Source organism: Passer montanus, unplaced genomic scaffold, assembly GCF_014805655.1.
Source record: "Passer montanus isolate IOZ18808 unplaced genomic scaffold, ASM1480565v1 scaffold107, whole genome shotgun sequence".
NCBI lineage: Eukaryota > Metazoa > Chordata > Aves > Passeriformes > Passeridae > Passer > Passer montanus.
This window is the reverse complement of record NW_024357281.1, coordinates 1,863,850-1,880,412: the sequence shown is the minus strand read 5'-3', so window position 1 is coordinate 1,880,412 and position 16,563 is coordinate 1,863,850. Positions and strand designations below refer to the sequence as shown.

Here is a 16,563-nt window from a genome sequence, read left to right as displayed (position 1 = left end):
AAGGCCCATGGTACTTGCACAGGCCATTCCCATAGATCTTCCATACCTTGTAACTATGGCAGGTGAACAAACTACAGAATCTGTCTGCAGGAACATTCATGGTCTGTTAGACAACCATAATGCACAATATAAAATATAATTCAATTGTAACAAGCTATTACTCTTTATTAAATAATAGACTTGATGAGCAGTAAAGAAACAAATCTGGCATCTGCAAAGGCCATAGGGGTGAATAATAGAAATCCAAATATGTTCGAGTTAAGTCACAGCATACAGCAGTAAGGGCCTCTGTGAAAAGGAAAGGGAGCTGCTTTACCCTTAACAGTGTTCTTTGCCTTGCTGAAATGCAGGGATGTATGTACAGAGCCTGATAATTGAAGTGATTTTTAGTTTCCCCATTTAGAATGGGGACATTATAACAGCAATGAGGATGGGAAAATCTGAAGATAAGGAGCTTTCCTCTGATGCTAGCATGAACAAGGAGACCAAGGAACTGGGAAAGCAGCTCTTTCCATCATTTCTCTGTTCTTATTTTCACATGTAATTTCTTCTGGTTGTTCAGGAACTACTGAACAGTGTTTGAGAGTGGTGTTTGCTTGTGCTTTTGGATGGCCTCTCTGTATGACACATACCATGCACACTTTACTGTGCCTGAGTGTCTTTCTGACTGAGACCTTAAGGAACCAGGACTTCCTACTATAAAACCTACTACCAGCTATATTTTGAGGAAAATAAACATTAGTCTTCTTCATGGGGTGGGGGCAGAGGGTGAGGGACAGAGTGGAGTGTGACTCAAAGCTGACCTCTTTGGCTTTTTCAGTGACAATCCAAAAATCTTCCTTTGCTCTTCTTGCCTATCTATTGCAAAGCTTTTGAAGATATAATAAAAAATTACGTTATACATAGATACTAAAAACTGTTTAAAGGAAAGCACAGTTTCAGAGAAAACTGAGGAGAACTGCAACCATCAGAGAGAATAAAGTTCAGTGGCAATGTGTATATGTAAAGAGCTACTCAGTTAATCAGACTGTGGGAAGACACAGATTTTTCTATTGCAGGAAAAATGTGTGTTACCTTTCCATGGATCCTCATGCAAATGCTATTTGACATCTTTTGTTTTGATTTTTTGCCAGTCTACCCTTTTGTAGGCTGTCATCATGGCGTGGTTCGACACTTAGCATGGAGCATATCCCTGGGGATGAGGCAGTGGAATGCCCTTCGGGACTATGTCTGCTCCAGGCACCATTTGGAGTTTCCAACTTTTCTCTGCTCTGCGAGCTCTATTGCTTGGCATCAAACTTTTACAGACTACAGTTTCCCACAGGAGAAGCATTTGCTGCCAGGGTGGAGGGTTTACCTTCTATTTTCAAGTAAACATCCATGATTTTGTGGAAGCACTGCCCTCCACAGCAGGAGCTGCTGCCACTACACTAGCAGCAGGAGGCTACTTTCCAGCTTCTGGTGTTTTTCACCACATTTTTTTTCGTGTCTTGTAGCTTAAAATGGCAGTAAGGAAAAAAAGATTTTATAAGGAGAAGGGGTCTTTTAATTGTAATTTATACTGTATTTTGTTGCAGGTTCTGAATTATCTCGATATCCCTGAATTAAGTTTTTGGGGTTTTTTTAAATTACAATATGAAGTTACTTCTGCTGCAGTAAACTAAATGAAATCCCTGTTTCAGCCACACCTTCTCCTTTACTCACACACAAAATTTCTGTTGTAAGACTTGTGCTTTTTGGGATAATATGTTAAAGCACTTGCCTTTATCACATTGATTATTTTTCTTTTACATTTTATCTGAAAATATATAGGCCTGATTGTGCAAGCTAATAAATTCTAATACTGTTCATTTCACTTTTTTTCGTCTAACCTAAGTAATTTTAATTGGAAACAAACCAGATATCACAGAATCCCAAAAGCAGTTGTTGAAAAACGTGTATAGCTGTTTTTTGAATACTTTATTTATCAAAGAGCTAACAGCATGTGTTTTGTGTTCTCTTACCAGCTAATTGGTATGAAAATTGTGTCTCTACAGGTAATCTTACTATTTCAGGCTGTATTTTATACTGCAATTGCAGCCATATGAAGCATCTCCAGACTATAATGGGTCTGCTTTATTCAGCAGTTCAATTTGTGTTGAGTACTGTAATTTACTGTAATTTTTCCTGCATATCTCAGCATTTGGAAGAGCCCTTTAAATCATCAGTTCTACAATGGTACTAGTATGCTCGCAGTGCTTATGTTCTTCCCATCAGTGAGTAACAGGGAAAGGAGAAGTGAGTCATCAAAGGCTGGAATATTTTTCCCATAAAAGCAAGTATTCTTCATGTGTCTGTGGATTTTGGACGTTACCTTCTGCCAGACTGGGCAGGCTGCTCCCTTCTTGTGGCTATTCCTTCCCACCACCTACTCCACAACATCCAGGAGGTGGTTTAGGGAACTAGATCATAAGCAAGAAAATTAGCTGTACCAGAAATTTTCCTCTTAATTTGCTTCCCAGAGAGAAGCAAATGAGAACTGCTCATCCCCTAAGTCAGGCACTAATAGTGGTCTTGTAAAAGAGGGAGAAGGTTCAGAGTTTATGTACCCTAATGTTGAATTATCCAGGGCCTAATCTCAGCATGGGGAATATTTAAAAGTGGGAGGTAGACTTCAGTGTCATGTACATTTTTGGAAAAGAATACCATTATTTTTACTTACTGTATTAGACTATTCCTCTGTTCACTTAATTCTACTACATTTACTATTCTACTACATTTACTTTACTATGCAGACTACTACATTTATTATTTAGTTTGCAATGGGTTTATCATGATAAATAGTAGTAATAATAATAAATAATAAACACAGGCTACCCATTTAAAAAACATCACTTATAGATTTTTTTTTATTATGTTAATGATTAAAAAATAGCTGGAACAAGAAACTCATGCTATCTGAGGCCCAAACAGAGCTGGCTCTTAGACGTGAGAATGGCTGATCACTACTCAAAGTTTAATGTGGGAATTATGTGTCTCATTCCCAGCCATCACAGAGCAGGCCTTGTCAGGAAATTGTCCCATTATTCTGAAACCCTGGTTTTATTAGTTTTATTATCTGGGAATTTATGAGGTTTATGAGGAAGTTGGAGAACTTGGCCACAGAGACAGGGTTTTTCACAAAAAAAAAAAAAAAAAAAAAGAAGCAGTGGGTCTGCCCTTCTTGAGAGCAAACATCAAAGAGACAGGGTTTTTCAAAAAAAAAAAAAAAAAAAAAAAGCAGTGGGTCTGCCCTTCTTGAGAGAAAACAAAATTATGCCAGAAAATCTTCTGTCTTCTTTGCTCTCTGAGAATAAACCCTGAGAGCTCCACTTTGAAACACTTCCCCCCATCAGTATTTAATAGGAGACTCCAGGGGAATATTGTGATGCTCCCCTATAAAGTGGTATTTTCCTTGAGACCTTAGGTAGGTAAGGCTAAAAGAGACCAAGTAGCTGAGGTTATGCTTTTAATGCAGATCCCTATCCTCCTGTCTACTTCATGTGAGAGAAGGTATCACTTATCTTCAGGGCACTAAACTCATGGGTTTATTGGATCCCTACTGCATTAGGAAAGGCCAAAGTAAAAATTTCTTTGCAGATATCTCTAGAGGATTACAGCGTTTTGGCAAATACCTCATAGAGTATTTTAAGGTAGATGTCATTTTCATGAGAGCTTCTAAAAGTAAAATATGCCTATGATTCATGGGGTTTAGGGTTTTTTCTTTAATTTGGGTCTTCTCAGATAGTCTTTTTATTTACAGCAAACCAGACTTTAGGACAAAGTCTAGAGAATTGTCTTTTGTTTTGTCTTTTATCCTTATTGCTTGTCAATGGGATGTAAATGGGGAGAAAGATCTAATTTCCAATATAACCTCCGCTTAAGGAGAGGAATATCTTCCAAAGAAGAGAATGGTGTTGGTTTGGTTGTGTCTGATGAAGAAGAGGAATGGGCGGTCAGCTCTGAACTCACAAGTTACTGGGCAACACAGAGGCATTGCAAGAAGCCCCATGGAACAACCCGCTTCGGTGCCCTCTTCATTGACTTCTACAATTGTCTTCTGGATGGCCTTGGACACAACCAAGCCACCTTTCATAGAGATTCCTGACAAATCAGCTTTTCCCCAGTCAAAAACATTCATTACTCCCATCTCCTGGAGAGTGCTGTTGAGAACATAACTTTCCTCCATCTTGAACTGGGGCAGGTACACCTTCACTCTCAGTGGTTGCATCGTAGCCGAGCTGGTCCATTCTGCGAGTTTTTCATAGGTGAGGGCACATTCAAGCTGTAAGGTGGTATTGGGAGTAATGAGTGGCACCACAATGAATGCAAGGAAAGGAAGTTCAGTTTTTCCCACTTGTCTTCTGACCACACTGGAGCAACGCTAAAGCATTGCTCTCTATGTATGTTACTAGAGAGAAAATGAAGTGTTACCTGTTCTAGGCCAGTAAAGTCCTCACCGTCATCTTCAGGAAGAAGAATGAACATGCTCAGTTCATTATTGAAGTATTGGAGCTCTATGACTTTTGTTTTCAGTTCCTCTATGATGGCCATGTTAAAATATCCTTCTTGAAACATCATCTGCACTTTCCTTCTCTCATTCTGGAACACATGAAACAAATTAAATGGAAAATACAGAAATTATCACCCTGGTTTTAACTGGTTTCAGCACTGAGCTTAGAGTTCAGCTTAAAGCATTATTTAAACTGGTCATAGGTTTAATATACTTGTAGCATTGATATGTTCCTCTCAACTGTAGTCCCAATTAAGTTATCCATTTTAGAAGCATAAAAACTACATTTCCCTTTCTAATGGTGCCAAATTGCTTTACTCACAACTTCCTCATTATATACTATGATGGCCATGTTAAAATATCCTTCTTGAAACATCATCTGCACTTTCCTTCTCTCATTCTGGAACACATGAAACAAATTAAATGGAAAATACAGAAATTATCACCCTGGTTTTAACTGGTTTCAGCACTGAGCTTAGAGTTCAGCTTAAAGCATTATTTAAACTGGTCATAGGTTTAATATACTTGTAGCATTGATATGTTCCTCTCAACTGTAGTCCCAATTAAGTTATCCATTTTAGAAGCATAAAAACTACATTTCCCTTTCTAATTGTGCCAAATTACTTTACTCACAACTTCCTCATTACATCTTTCTTTTTTCTGGTGTGTTAGATGAGGAAACTGATATGTCTTATGCAACCATAAATTAAATTCCTCATGAATAATGTATACATTCCCCTGAGACAATTTGTCTTTAATACTTTTTTTTCCCGAAAGCACACACTGTTCTGTTCATAAATAGTAGCACAGCAGAATCTTCACTTTCAATCTCAACAGCAGACTATTTTTGAAACAGCACCCTTAGTTGCAAAATCCCCAACAAAGTTAGTGCATGTGCTCAGTGGATTTGGTCCAAGGATCTCAGCTGCACAAGAACCACTTCTGATGTGAATTGGTACAAACATTTACATATTTGGTTAGGAAAACAGAGAGAAATACAATCTTCTATTGTTCTCACTTAAGACCACCGGTTTGTCTTGGGATAACAGAGAGGAGAAAAGCCCCCATTTGTTATTACAGAAGACATATGACCTCCATCCCCCAGCTGCTTCAGCTCCTGCCCACACTGTACCTTGTTCAGGTGGAAATACGCTTCCTTAGTGTCTTCTTTCTTAAATTCTACTGCCCACTTTCCTTTAAAATATATAGCATTGACCAGGACAAGTACAGTCGAGGGATCAATAAAACCAGCAGCAAATAGGTCCTTGATTTTACCTTTAAAAATAATGAATTAAGACAAATTATTACTTTGTTCTGGCAATCAGCTGACTTTGACTATTAAGAGTTATTTCTTTTAAATTGACAAGTGGTATAATGCTGTCAGACAAATGACAAATATTTATGTACAGCTTTGGAACCAAGGAACTCAAGGCATTTTTGTCCCCCTTACTACATTTGTTTCCTATTGAAAAGAAAAAAATAGTGCAGGTGTTTAATATACCAAAATCTTGCTATCTTTGGAAAAAAAGTAGAGATGGATATGTAAGTGATTCAATTGCAAACCAAAAAACCTGCATATTTTTTCTTTACCTTTTGTTTCATTTTCAACCCAGAAGTTAATTTTGTCTCTGACTTCTTCTTCAGTGTATTTAAAATTTACTGGTTCCAGTTCTGCTCGATAGAATTTCTTTGTGGAATCCAAGTATTGCTGGAAAGTACAAATTGCAGGAGTTTATTGCAATGTGATTATTTTTATAAAATAATTTAATGGCTTCAGGATAGTTCCATGTAGTAGATCAGCAAGAAAGAAATTGGTAAAAAATGCATATATCCCTTTGTGCTTTATGATGGAAAACATTCTGCTGAGCTCCCCACTCCTAGGAGCTGTTACAAGGGAGACCACAGTGGCTTACCTGGAAGAATGGATACGTAATTTCTCCAAAGAGCCTGTTGGCAATGGTGAGACAACAGCCTGGTCCAGGTTCACTGACTTCAGCCAACAGAGCCTGGAACTGGGAATGGACTCCTTCATCTTCGTCACACTTCAAACAGGAAAACAGATGTTTCGTGGTAGGCTTGAGCTTTCCTATGCAAAGTTGGACCTGAGGGTGAATTGCAGCCTCTCTCTGCATGCAAAACCCTACTCCACCCAGATGATTCAGGCACTGGAATAAATGCACCAGGACACCACCTCCTACTCCCCCTGCGCTACATGTGCAGAATGACAAAACAGTTCCCCTTCAGCCCACACCTGTTCACCTCCAAACCACACTGTATTCTACAGTGGTGTCCTTGTGCACACTAAGCAAAAGGCTGCTGGCTTAGAGACTGGGAGAAGCAAGCTCAAAGGTGCCTTTGGCATGCTCTGTAGGCAAACCTTTGCAGGTGGCAATTGAAGCACATATCACATTTTAGATTGGCACTGCTGTTTTGATTAGAAACCCACAATGAGAAGGCTCAGCTGTTGAAATGTGTGATCTCACAAGGCCCCTTAAATAACTAATAAAGTAACAGTAATAAGCAGGTTGGCAAATCTAGATGGACAGGCTGATCAGCCCTGCTGTGCTTTCTGATTAAGTGATTGTCTTCAAGGAAAAAGACTGACAAACTGGCTGCTGTTGATTCAGCTCAGAGCTGCAATTGTGTCTTACCTCCTTAGAAGGGTATCTGTTTTCCTGCCTTGTACTGCTCAAAACTTCTCTGAAATGAAAGACCTGCAATGTAAATGTTGGGTGAATGCAGATGAGTGAAGGTACTTCAAAGCTAAAGCAGTGTTGCAAGCGCACCCCAAAACACAGCCAGACACAGGCCCTGCAGAAGGGCCTCTTTGCTCTTTACCATAAAATCCTTGCAAGTGAACAAATAGTTTTAGGAGATGGTGAGTGCATGAAATCTTTGAAATCTTTCTATATGAGAAAGGAATGTCCAGAGAAGGCAAAAAACCACATTAAAGGTAAGGAACACTTCTGAGCTCTGAGTGTGCAGGGATACCTCCAAAACACTTTCTTTAGCACTGATGTATTCATAGAGCAGTCAATTCAATAATAATTCTTAGTCTGAAGAAGTTTGGTATTAGGAGCAGCATAATGTATTTTTAAAAGGGCTTTCTGTGTGCATCAGCCCTTTAGATGTTTAGGAACTGTATCAGATGGCACAATCAGCCTCTTGGCTCATATCTTGCCAGCGTTCCCTTTTCAAGCAAAGCCCTACCTTCTCAATCTGCTCGAGTGTGCTGCCCCTGGCTCCAAGGACAACCATTCCAAAGGCAGCTGACAGACTTAGTGGGGAGAAGAAGATATTTTCATTTCTTTTTCTTTTGTTCAGCTCTCTGAAAAAGTCAAGACAGAACTTGGCATTGGCTGCACTGAGAGAGCACATTGTGGCACTGTGATCACCTGAAACAAGGGTAAAAATAATTTAGGTTTCTCATCCTTACACCTGTTATGTTTAGAGTAAGGCTTTTTGCAATAGCTTGGCTGAATTATTCAGTACTTCATGGAAATTCCCTGTTCATTATATTTAGGATTTCACAACGAATCTGAAAATCAGCGCCCTGAATTGCAGAAGAAACACATATTCAGAAACAGTATTCTGAGTTGAACTGCTTCTCCAGCTCAAGCAATAGCTATGGCTGTGCCACTTAGCCCTGACTTAGTCCTAGCCAAACTTCCAGCTCAGTTTATATCCTGATCTTTGTGCCTTGAGTTCTCTAGGTATAGCACTTATTAATTACACCCTTGATCATATCTGACTCTTTGTTTCTCTCTAAAAACTTTATGTGTATTACTCAGTTCTGCATCACTTAACATGTCCTTCTAAGGTTGGTTGCTTAACAAATGTTTGACAGAAAATGGAACTATAGACAGGCTCACTTAGTAAGATTTTTAAGAGAAACACATTTCTGTGAAAATTCCAGATATATTTTATTTTCTGAAGCTTAAAATATTTTTCCTGCAGATTAAACTCTTTTTCCCAGATACTCTTCAGTTATAATCACAATTATTACAAGCAGATCATCTTGAATGTTATGCAAAACTCTTCACATCTTCGACCTAGAACAGAGTTTCTTTCTCATTAAAGACTTAAAGAGGTAGTGTCTGCATCCAGTGAAATGTTGTAGAAACATCTGATCATAAGTTCAGTATTTTAGAAGTTCCACTATTCTAAGTCACATTTGGTTTGATTCTTACTGAGTCTGAATAATTTCCTCTACACATGTAGAAAGCATATTTCCCCTATTACTCAAGAAGAATTAAACTATCCATACAAACATTTGAAAGCTAGAGCACTATAGAAAGACTATGCTCTTATAAGCTACCAGTCTGGGTCATACAGAAGAAATGGCAAATTGTTTTAATCTTCTTTAGAAGCACACTTGGAAAGTAGAAGTTTAGAAGCACCACTGTGCAAGTTAAGCACAGATTCATTACACAGCCCATACATTTTAATGTAATCCAAAACATTGTCACTTCCTCAGAATATGCCACATGCCATATTTATGTGCAAAGGAGGTATGTATATTACTAATGCACATATTGATCCTTAGATCCTAGTTCTGTCATTTAGAATTAAAGATCATGGAGATATTTACCTTCTCCTCAGAACTGATGGTGTCAACTTGACGGTCGAGCTTCTTGACAGAGCTTCTGGAGCAATGGGATATAAAACCATTGCCACTCCCAATGGCAGCATAAATTTCACTCCTGATGAATCACATTCCTGTCTGTTGCAACCACTTAGTATAATTAGGGGACCTGTTGCGGAATCTTGAATTTTTCCATATCCCTAGGAATTCAGAAAGTAGTCACAATTTTAAATGCATACTAAGATGTCAAAAAGAAGTAAAATCTAAGTAGTTATAAAAAAAGAAAGCAAATTCCTAGAAACAAAGGCAATTTCAGAGATGGTTTTCACCTGTAAAAAAATTCTAAGAATTTTGTTTTGTTTTGATGTCAGAAGTGGCACCAATGAATGCAGCATACAGTTTTGTAGTAGAAACAATTAAACTGCTATAACCAGCCCACTGACTTAGTCCTGAGCTAAACCATATCTTAAATTTAGCCCAGAACTTCCCATTACTCCTCATTTTTGTCAGTGTCTCTGAGGACACCTGATCATTGTCTTATATTGCTTCAGCAAGGCATAGGCAGCAGGGACAGAGCAACCTACTTATAAGAAATAGTATCTTTCTGATATTATTTTTCAGAGAAATTATCTTTCTTCACATTCAAGATGATATGGTGTGTGGGTGGGCAAGTATTTGTATGAGTGTATGCATGCACTAACAGCATTGTTTTGTAACAAGTACTTAGTTATCACTACTGAGATATATTTACACATCAATCCAACCAGATACTGGGCTTTTCTGGTATTTAAGAAATTCTGAAGGCAGTTTCCTATCAGTCATAAAGTACTCATGGTGTTTAATTCCTTTCAGTTTGAATTTTCCCATAGCTGTTTCTTGGGAGGAAATAGAAATGAAAAACACACTGCTCATTCAAGCCCTGAGAACAAGAGAGTCAGACCTGCACAGATTTTGCCTAAAGCAACAAAAGCCGTGCAGTCTGGTTTAACTTGCTTAACATTGGAGAAAGAGAATTTCCCAAAGAAGCATCTGGCTTGCTTTCCTGGTTTCTGGCTGCTCTCCACACAGTCACCTAAAAACCCACCTGCTGAGCCTGTTCCTCAGTGCTGAGCCCTGTCTGACCACCCAGGAGCCACTCCAGCAGTTACATCTGCACCAACCAAGCTGGGATCAAGGCCACTTCACAGCTGAGTCCCCCACACCCACCATCACACCAGATTTCCTTTCCATCACAGAGCCTCAAACATCTCAATCCTTGAAATAATTTAATCATGATGCAATAACAAAATATCAGTTTGTGCTGGTGCCTCCAAGGAGGGACCCCAAAGAAAAGGACACCTTGGCAAAGTGGGAATACCTGCACTGAATGGATTCCCCAACACTCAGCATTGTCATTGACAGGGAACTGCAGAGCAGAACTGGGCAGATGCTGTTCCCTTCCTCGTGATGATGGGCTGCTCTCTGCAGTCGTTTGGGCACTAGGCACAGTTGGAGGAAAAAAAGTTGTAGAATATAAGAGGGGGTAAGTATAAAGGAAGGAGCTACAAGATGTAACAGTTTTACCTGGCATCCAGGTGTCTCCCAGAACAGAAATTAGATGGTTTTTGAGCAGCAAGACACAACCAAGTACTTGTCTTTCAGGAACACAGGCAATTTTTAATCCAAATTAATACAGTGAATGGGAAATTGCAATCCTGCAGCACAATAATTCATGGCCTTTGGGCACAGGGGTATGTGCTAAAAGCCACAAGTACCCTTAAAATGTATTCTTCTGTGTAGGAATCTGTTAAAGCAAAGTTCAAGTTATCTATTATGCTTGCAGAGTGAAACTCTACTTTCTTAGCCCCTGATTAGTTTTCTAATACTTTTACCTGTCTTAAGTGAACAGGTTTCTCCAGGTTTTTTTTCAACATTGTTTGTTATTTCTCTGGTTTTGTAGGTACTTCTGTTCTTAATTAATTTTTAATTAAACTGAAGGTTAACTGTGACTCCATTTTTCCATTTGGTGGATATTTCTTTCACACAAATCATTTTTTGTTAGTGGTCAAATTACAGGCAATGGAGTTGGACAGGGCTCCCTTCCCAGAAAGGAACACTGTCTGCTGTTCTTCTAGTCTCCTGCTTTGCTATTTTGTTCTCTTCTAGGTTAGTTTACTGTAGGTTAGAGTGTGGTTTAGATAGAGATAGTTATTAATGGGAATGTCTGAGAAATCCAGGAGCTTTTGTTCAAGCAGCTTGAAGGATCTCCTGAATTGTAGGTTTTGAGGAGACTCACTATGCAAATGCTTGCTGGGAAAGGCAAAGCTACAGCTCATCCTGCTGTTGAACAGAGCTGGACTAGGACTTGCCCCGCATTTTCCACATCTGTGACTCCCTTCTTGCTCTTTGAATAATGCAGAGGTTCATTGCAAACCAGAGAAAAGCTAGGAGGATTGAAGATGGTCAGAGTAGTCTCAGAATCAGGAGACTCTTTATTCCTTTCCATTGATAACCTTGCTAAAAGGAAAGGATAAATAGCAAGAGGACTTTTTCTAAAGGTTACAGAGAAACAGTTGCTGTGTTTGTGTGGAAAGGAAGATGAAGATGTAAAAGCACTGCAAGTACAAAAGCATGACAGAATTTGTTTCAGATACTTAAACTTCTGTCAAGAATGAAAATTTCTGCCCTTTTAGCTGGTGGTCAGATGCTTGTCATAGTAAAGTTGCTTTAAGGCACAGAGGAAAGGATTCCAGACTGACCTGCTTTCTACGCCTAAAATTCCACACATTTAGATAAGATTGTAAACAGCACTACATCATTAGGGATAAGTTTTGCCCAGCACCATTTATCTGTTGGAAGTTATTATGGCTGAAAGTCTCAAAATTTTACTTCACTTTCCAGCAACACTTTTTTAATGTTTCTGATGGCCCTGGAGCCAGGACCAAGGGAATGAAGACTTCCCTATATGATTTTTAAACCACAAAGAGTTCTGATTATATGGATGAGATAAGCACAGGAAGGCCAAAGCAGCTGGTGATGTCAATCAGCAGAACACAACCTCACAGCAAGAAGCAATGACTCACTCAGTAAGGAGAACAGACCACCAGCATATTCCTTGTGAGTATTCTTTGCTTCAAGAGAATGCAAGAAACTTGGATGTCTCCAGTTCTCCCCTGGCTTATTTCTCACTGTTTGCAGCCATAAGCTTCCCTTGCTGTTGGTGACTGCAGGACGTAGCAGGGAAGAAGATTCTTGTCGAGGAACCAGAGGCTGATCTCAAGTTTGACCACAAAGGCTTTTCTTGCCCCTTTCATCTTTCAAAATGCACGTTCTGCTACCACCCTGTTCAGGTGGTAATTACAGAGTACCTGATTTGTCTGAGGTTGCCTGTGGTAAAGGCCACTTATCTAAAGTGGAGTTGCTGAATAGCAAGGGTAAAACAAGGACTCCTTTGATTTTCACTGGCCAAGAGGGCCCCCCTCCCTGTTTGTCAGACCTCTGCTGCACCAAATAACAAGTCTTATACAATATATCAGAGCAATTAGTGTGATAAAGTATCTGTAGTGATCCACAGAAACTTTAGCATGACAGAAAACATGCCTCTTGAAGTTGAGCAAGTTGGAGATATTTCAGATGTTGCTGATGGTCTCATCTCATTTGGGAAGAACCACATGAACAGATTCTGATATTCATTTTTGTGATCTTCAGGTTGTATGAGTCAAGAACCTATTAAAAACCATATGTCAGCTTATAAATAGCACTGCTGTCTGCTGACTCTCCATTAGTGAATTTACTGGCAACAAGGTGCAAGAATTGATGAGTGTGAACTTGGCAGAGACCTGAGCCACCTCATGCTGGTCATTCAACTTGCCAGGGAAAAGGTGAGCCCAGCACTGTTGTTTTTCCAGCTGAATTTCCTTGTGCACCAGAAACTTTTCCACAATTAAAATAAACCCCATTTACTCCCCAGGGAAACTTAGACATGACACAAAATAGGACACATCTTTGTTTCACTTATCAGCATCCAAAAATAGCTCTAGCAATACAGCCAGTTCTGTCTGCTGCACCTTTTCTGCTCACGCCTTCTCTCACTTGTTCATGAGCTTTGACTAACAGGAAATTACATTTGTAGGCAGTGATGTGTGTATGTATCTTCTTAACAGACTTCCATAGTGTAAGGTTATATGACTACACAGATAAATATTTCTGCATGATGACCCTGTTTTAGAATGCTGATTCAGTCTTTATGAGTGATCTCATTTATAGTATTTCTGGATATAATTTCTTTGTGGCAATTTAAGTAATTTTGTAAGCCAGGTTTCTTTATTTTAATAGCAAGTGCAGCATTTTTTAAAGCTGTGTGATACAGAATGTCTATAAACATTCCTCTCTTTACTCTGCCTCAGTGCACACTTTTTCTTGTCATTCATCATTGTGGGATGCAGTAGAAAGTAGGAAAATTCCTTTGTCTTTTAAAAAAGAGACTGCTTTTCTATATTGCTTAGACAGTGGAAAAGATAACAGATATTTTCAGGCAATGGAGCTGTTGTTGTTAACTTTGGTTAGAAATGACAGAACTGTGGCTGGAAGGATCGTTGAAATTCCTGGTGCATCTGCTGCCCTAAGGTGGGATGAAATAACTAGATTACAGTTGATAGGTGTTTGTTGAACCTGTTTTTGAAGCTTCTGGACAAAGTGTTTTCAAATCTCTGTTGCATTTCTGTTCGTCCTTATTCCTGAAGTTTTAACTCAACTTTGTCCTAAGTTGTCCTGACTGTGAATTAAAAACAGTTGCATTCAGTTATATTTAAACTTTGATATGTGCTACTGGCTAAGTTGTTCAAATACTTATTAGTCCATTTATCCTTTGTACAAGACGTAGCATCTAGAAGTGTCTCCCTAGTCATAAAATGTAATTACTGTAGTTGTACTCATAACCAGGAACTTAACATTACACTAATCACACTACCTAAAACCTGTGGGTATTGTTAGTTCCTGAGCTACTTTACCAGATTATGGACTTGGAAACCTGAAACACCCTTCAGGGCTGCTCAGCTCTGCAGCACATTGTTTAATTTTCACCATTCTGAGGAGAAAGGTATTGCTTTTGGTCATCAGTCTGGATGTTAAAAATAGTTGTTCTTCCTCATTCCTGCGACAATCCTTGTGGTATGATTTCCATAGCTAGTCAAATTATGCTGTGGTTCAGCAGTCCCATATATTATTTGCATAAATGTTAGTGCAGAAGCTCTTGCCAGTCCTTACAGTTATTGAAGTCAGATGTATCACAGGTCCAGAAATGGAGCTTGTTTGCCAATATTGTATACATATTTTTTAGTGAATGAGTTTTGAAAACAAAATGAAATTTGAAAATATCCTTCCTAAGCTGCCAAGCACTGTGAAGAACAGGCAGGTGAATAATTTGAAAGTACAAAGTCAAATTTTCAGCCAATGTAAAGTGACTGAAGTGAGAAAAGATAATTTGTTTCCATGGAAAAAGGTTCCTCTTCAGGCCACAGAATAATACAGAAGTGTAAATGGTATGTTTTTCACACACTGCCATGGAATTTGTACAATATATAATTTCTGCATTCTGCCATTCAAATTCCTACCTGCCCGAGGTAACTGAGGACTGAACTGTCCTGAAAATAAATTCTCTATATCTCTTCACATTTCTGCTTTCCCTCAGTTCCACTGATTTTTACCATTGATAAAGTTTTTGCTCTCATATTATCCTGGATAAAATTTGACAGCCCTTTTATATTCTGGCCTGCCTGTAACCCAGACACATCACCTTGTGATTCCCAAATACTTGTATCCTGGCTGGTTGTAAACATTGGTGTATAATCTAATGGAGAACCTGTGACCAGCATCACTTACCAACATCCTTCGTAAAACAAGGTGATTTTACTGCACAGATATTTAAGAAAACATGACTTAAACGTGTTACGCTTCCAAGAACCACTACTTCATGCAGAATGTGTAAAATAGTCCCTGCTATTGTGTTCTTGAGTAACCACTGGGTGCAAACAAGCATGTCTTGACTGAACATGATGTTCAATAGCTTTGGTGTTTGGCCTGGGACATCCAAGTGGAATTCACACACAGAAAAGCCTCACATTGTTCCAGATGGAGGCAGGTATCTAACTACAACATGCTGATGAAGGGACATTAAGGGTGTGTGAGAAATCATGAAACACTTCCCTTGCAACTCTCTGTGTGCCAATGGGACACAGATCCCTTGGTACAGAGGCACACACAGCCAGTGTTGCTGCTGGGGGAAAGTGCCATTTGGCCCTTTCCCTAAATCTCCTTTTTTTTTATACAAAGTAAACATTACCAGTAAGTCATGGGAGGTAAACAGGATCTGGAACACCATCAAATGCCTGTGGGGTGACTTCAAAGTTCTGACCCTGCCAACAAGCCTTCTCATTTGAGATTTGGGAAGGCTTCCCACATCTTCATTCACAGAGCTGAAGTTTACTGTATATTTAAGACATGGTTAATTTTTTCCTCCTGTATTTGTAAACCAGAAACAGGATGTACCCATAAATATATTCTCCCTTTGTATGCTTTTGTGCTACGTGGAGAAACAAAACTGTGTATTCATTTCTAAACGGAGATTTCAAGATGGCCTTTTTTCTTCCTGCTCAGCTAGAACTGGGACTGAATTCTGTTCTCGGACATGAGTGTAAATCTATCCTAACTCCACCAATACTCTTCACTGATGTTTTAATAGCCTATAAACCCATTTTGTATAATTGCAAAAAAAATTGTGTAGGCAGAATTTGACCAGAATTAGACCAGAATTGCTTTTGCAGTAATGTTCAGCAGTGGCCATAATATATCAACACTGCTTTAGCCAGAAATTCCAAAAGACCGTGATATAGGCTGCTATGAACACAGTCAGCTCCATCCCAGTCACACTCAGTGCACCCCAGTGTAGACACGAGGCAATAGGATTAATATATGCTGAAATTAATATGGTACTTTAGAGGGACTTTCATCCATTACGGAGTTCTGGATCGAGAAACACTTTTCCTTCAGAGGTCATGTCTGTATTTTACAGTAAGATTGTTTCCCACTCATCAGGCAGAGGGTCATAGAACTGGCAGAATGAGAAATTATAGACTGAGAACAATCTTCCTCCAAAGCCAAACATCTTATGTCCTTCAAGGACCATGGTTTTTCAGGCACAGGTGAAACACCAGAGCACCAGAGAAGAATTTCCTTAGAAAGTTTCATAGTGATACCAAACAAACCCAACCTTTTGCCTTCATTATTATTTTCAGAATGACCAGTCAGAGAAATGAAGGTGAAAGACATTCAAGTTCCTGGTGGTGGTAAATTACACCTACTGTGCTTGTAGTTCACGGATGTAATACAACAGGCAAGAGACAAGATGTGGCAGAGGTTCAAAAGCATTGAGTGCCTAAGGCAACCTTCAAATCAAGGTTCAAAAATCTAT

At 39.1% G+C, this 16,563-nt stretch overlaps 1 protein-coding gene across 1 annotated transcript; it reads right to left on the bottom strand.

Annotated features, from left to right (window-relative positions):
* Nucleotides 1–3,866: 3,866 nt before the first annotated feature.
* On the bottom strand, nt 3,867–7,909 carry LOC120508427 (leukocyte elastase inhibitor A-like). The gene is made up of 6 exons (XM_039722016.1): nt 7,742–7,909; nt 6,445–6,573; nt 6,122–6,239; nt 5,664–5,806; nt 4,453–4,620; nt 3,867–4,303 (listed from the first exon to the last, which is right to left on the bottom strand). Exons 1-6 carry the CDS (start codon nt 7,907–7,909, stop codon nt 3,899–3,901), a joined length of 1,131 nt encoding a protein of 376 aa, XP_039577950.1. The 3' UTR covers nt 3,867–3,898.
* Between the last annotated feature and the right edge of the window lie 8,654 nt (nt 7,910–16,563).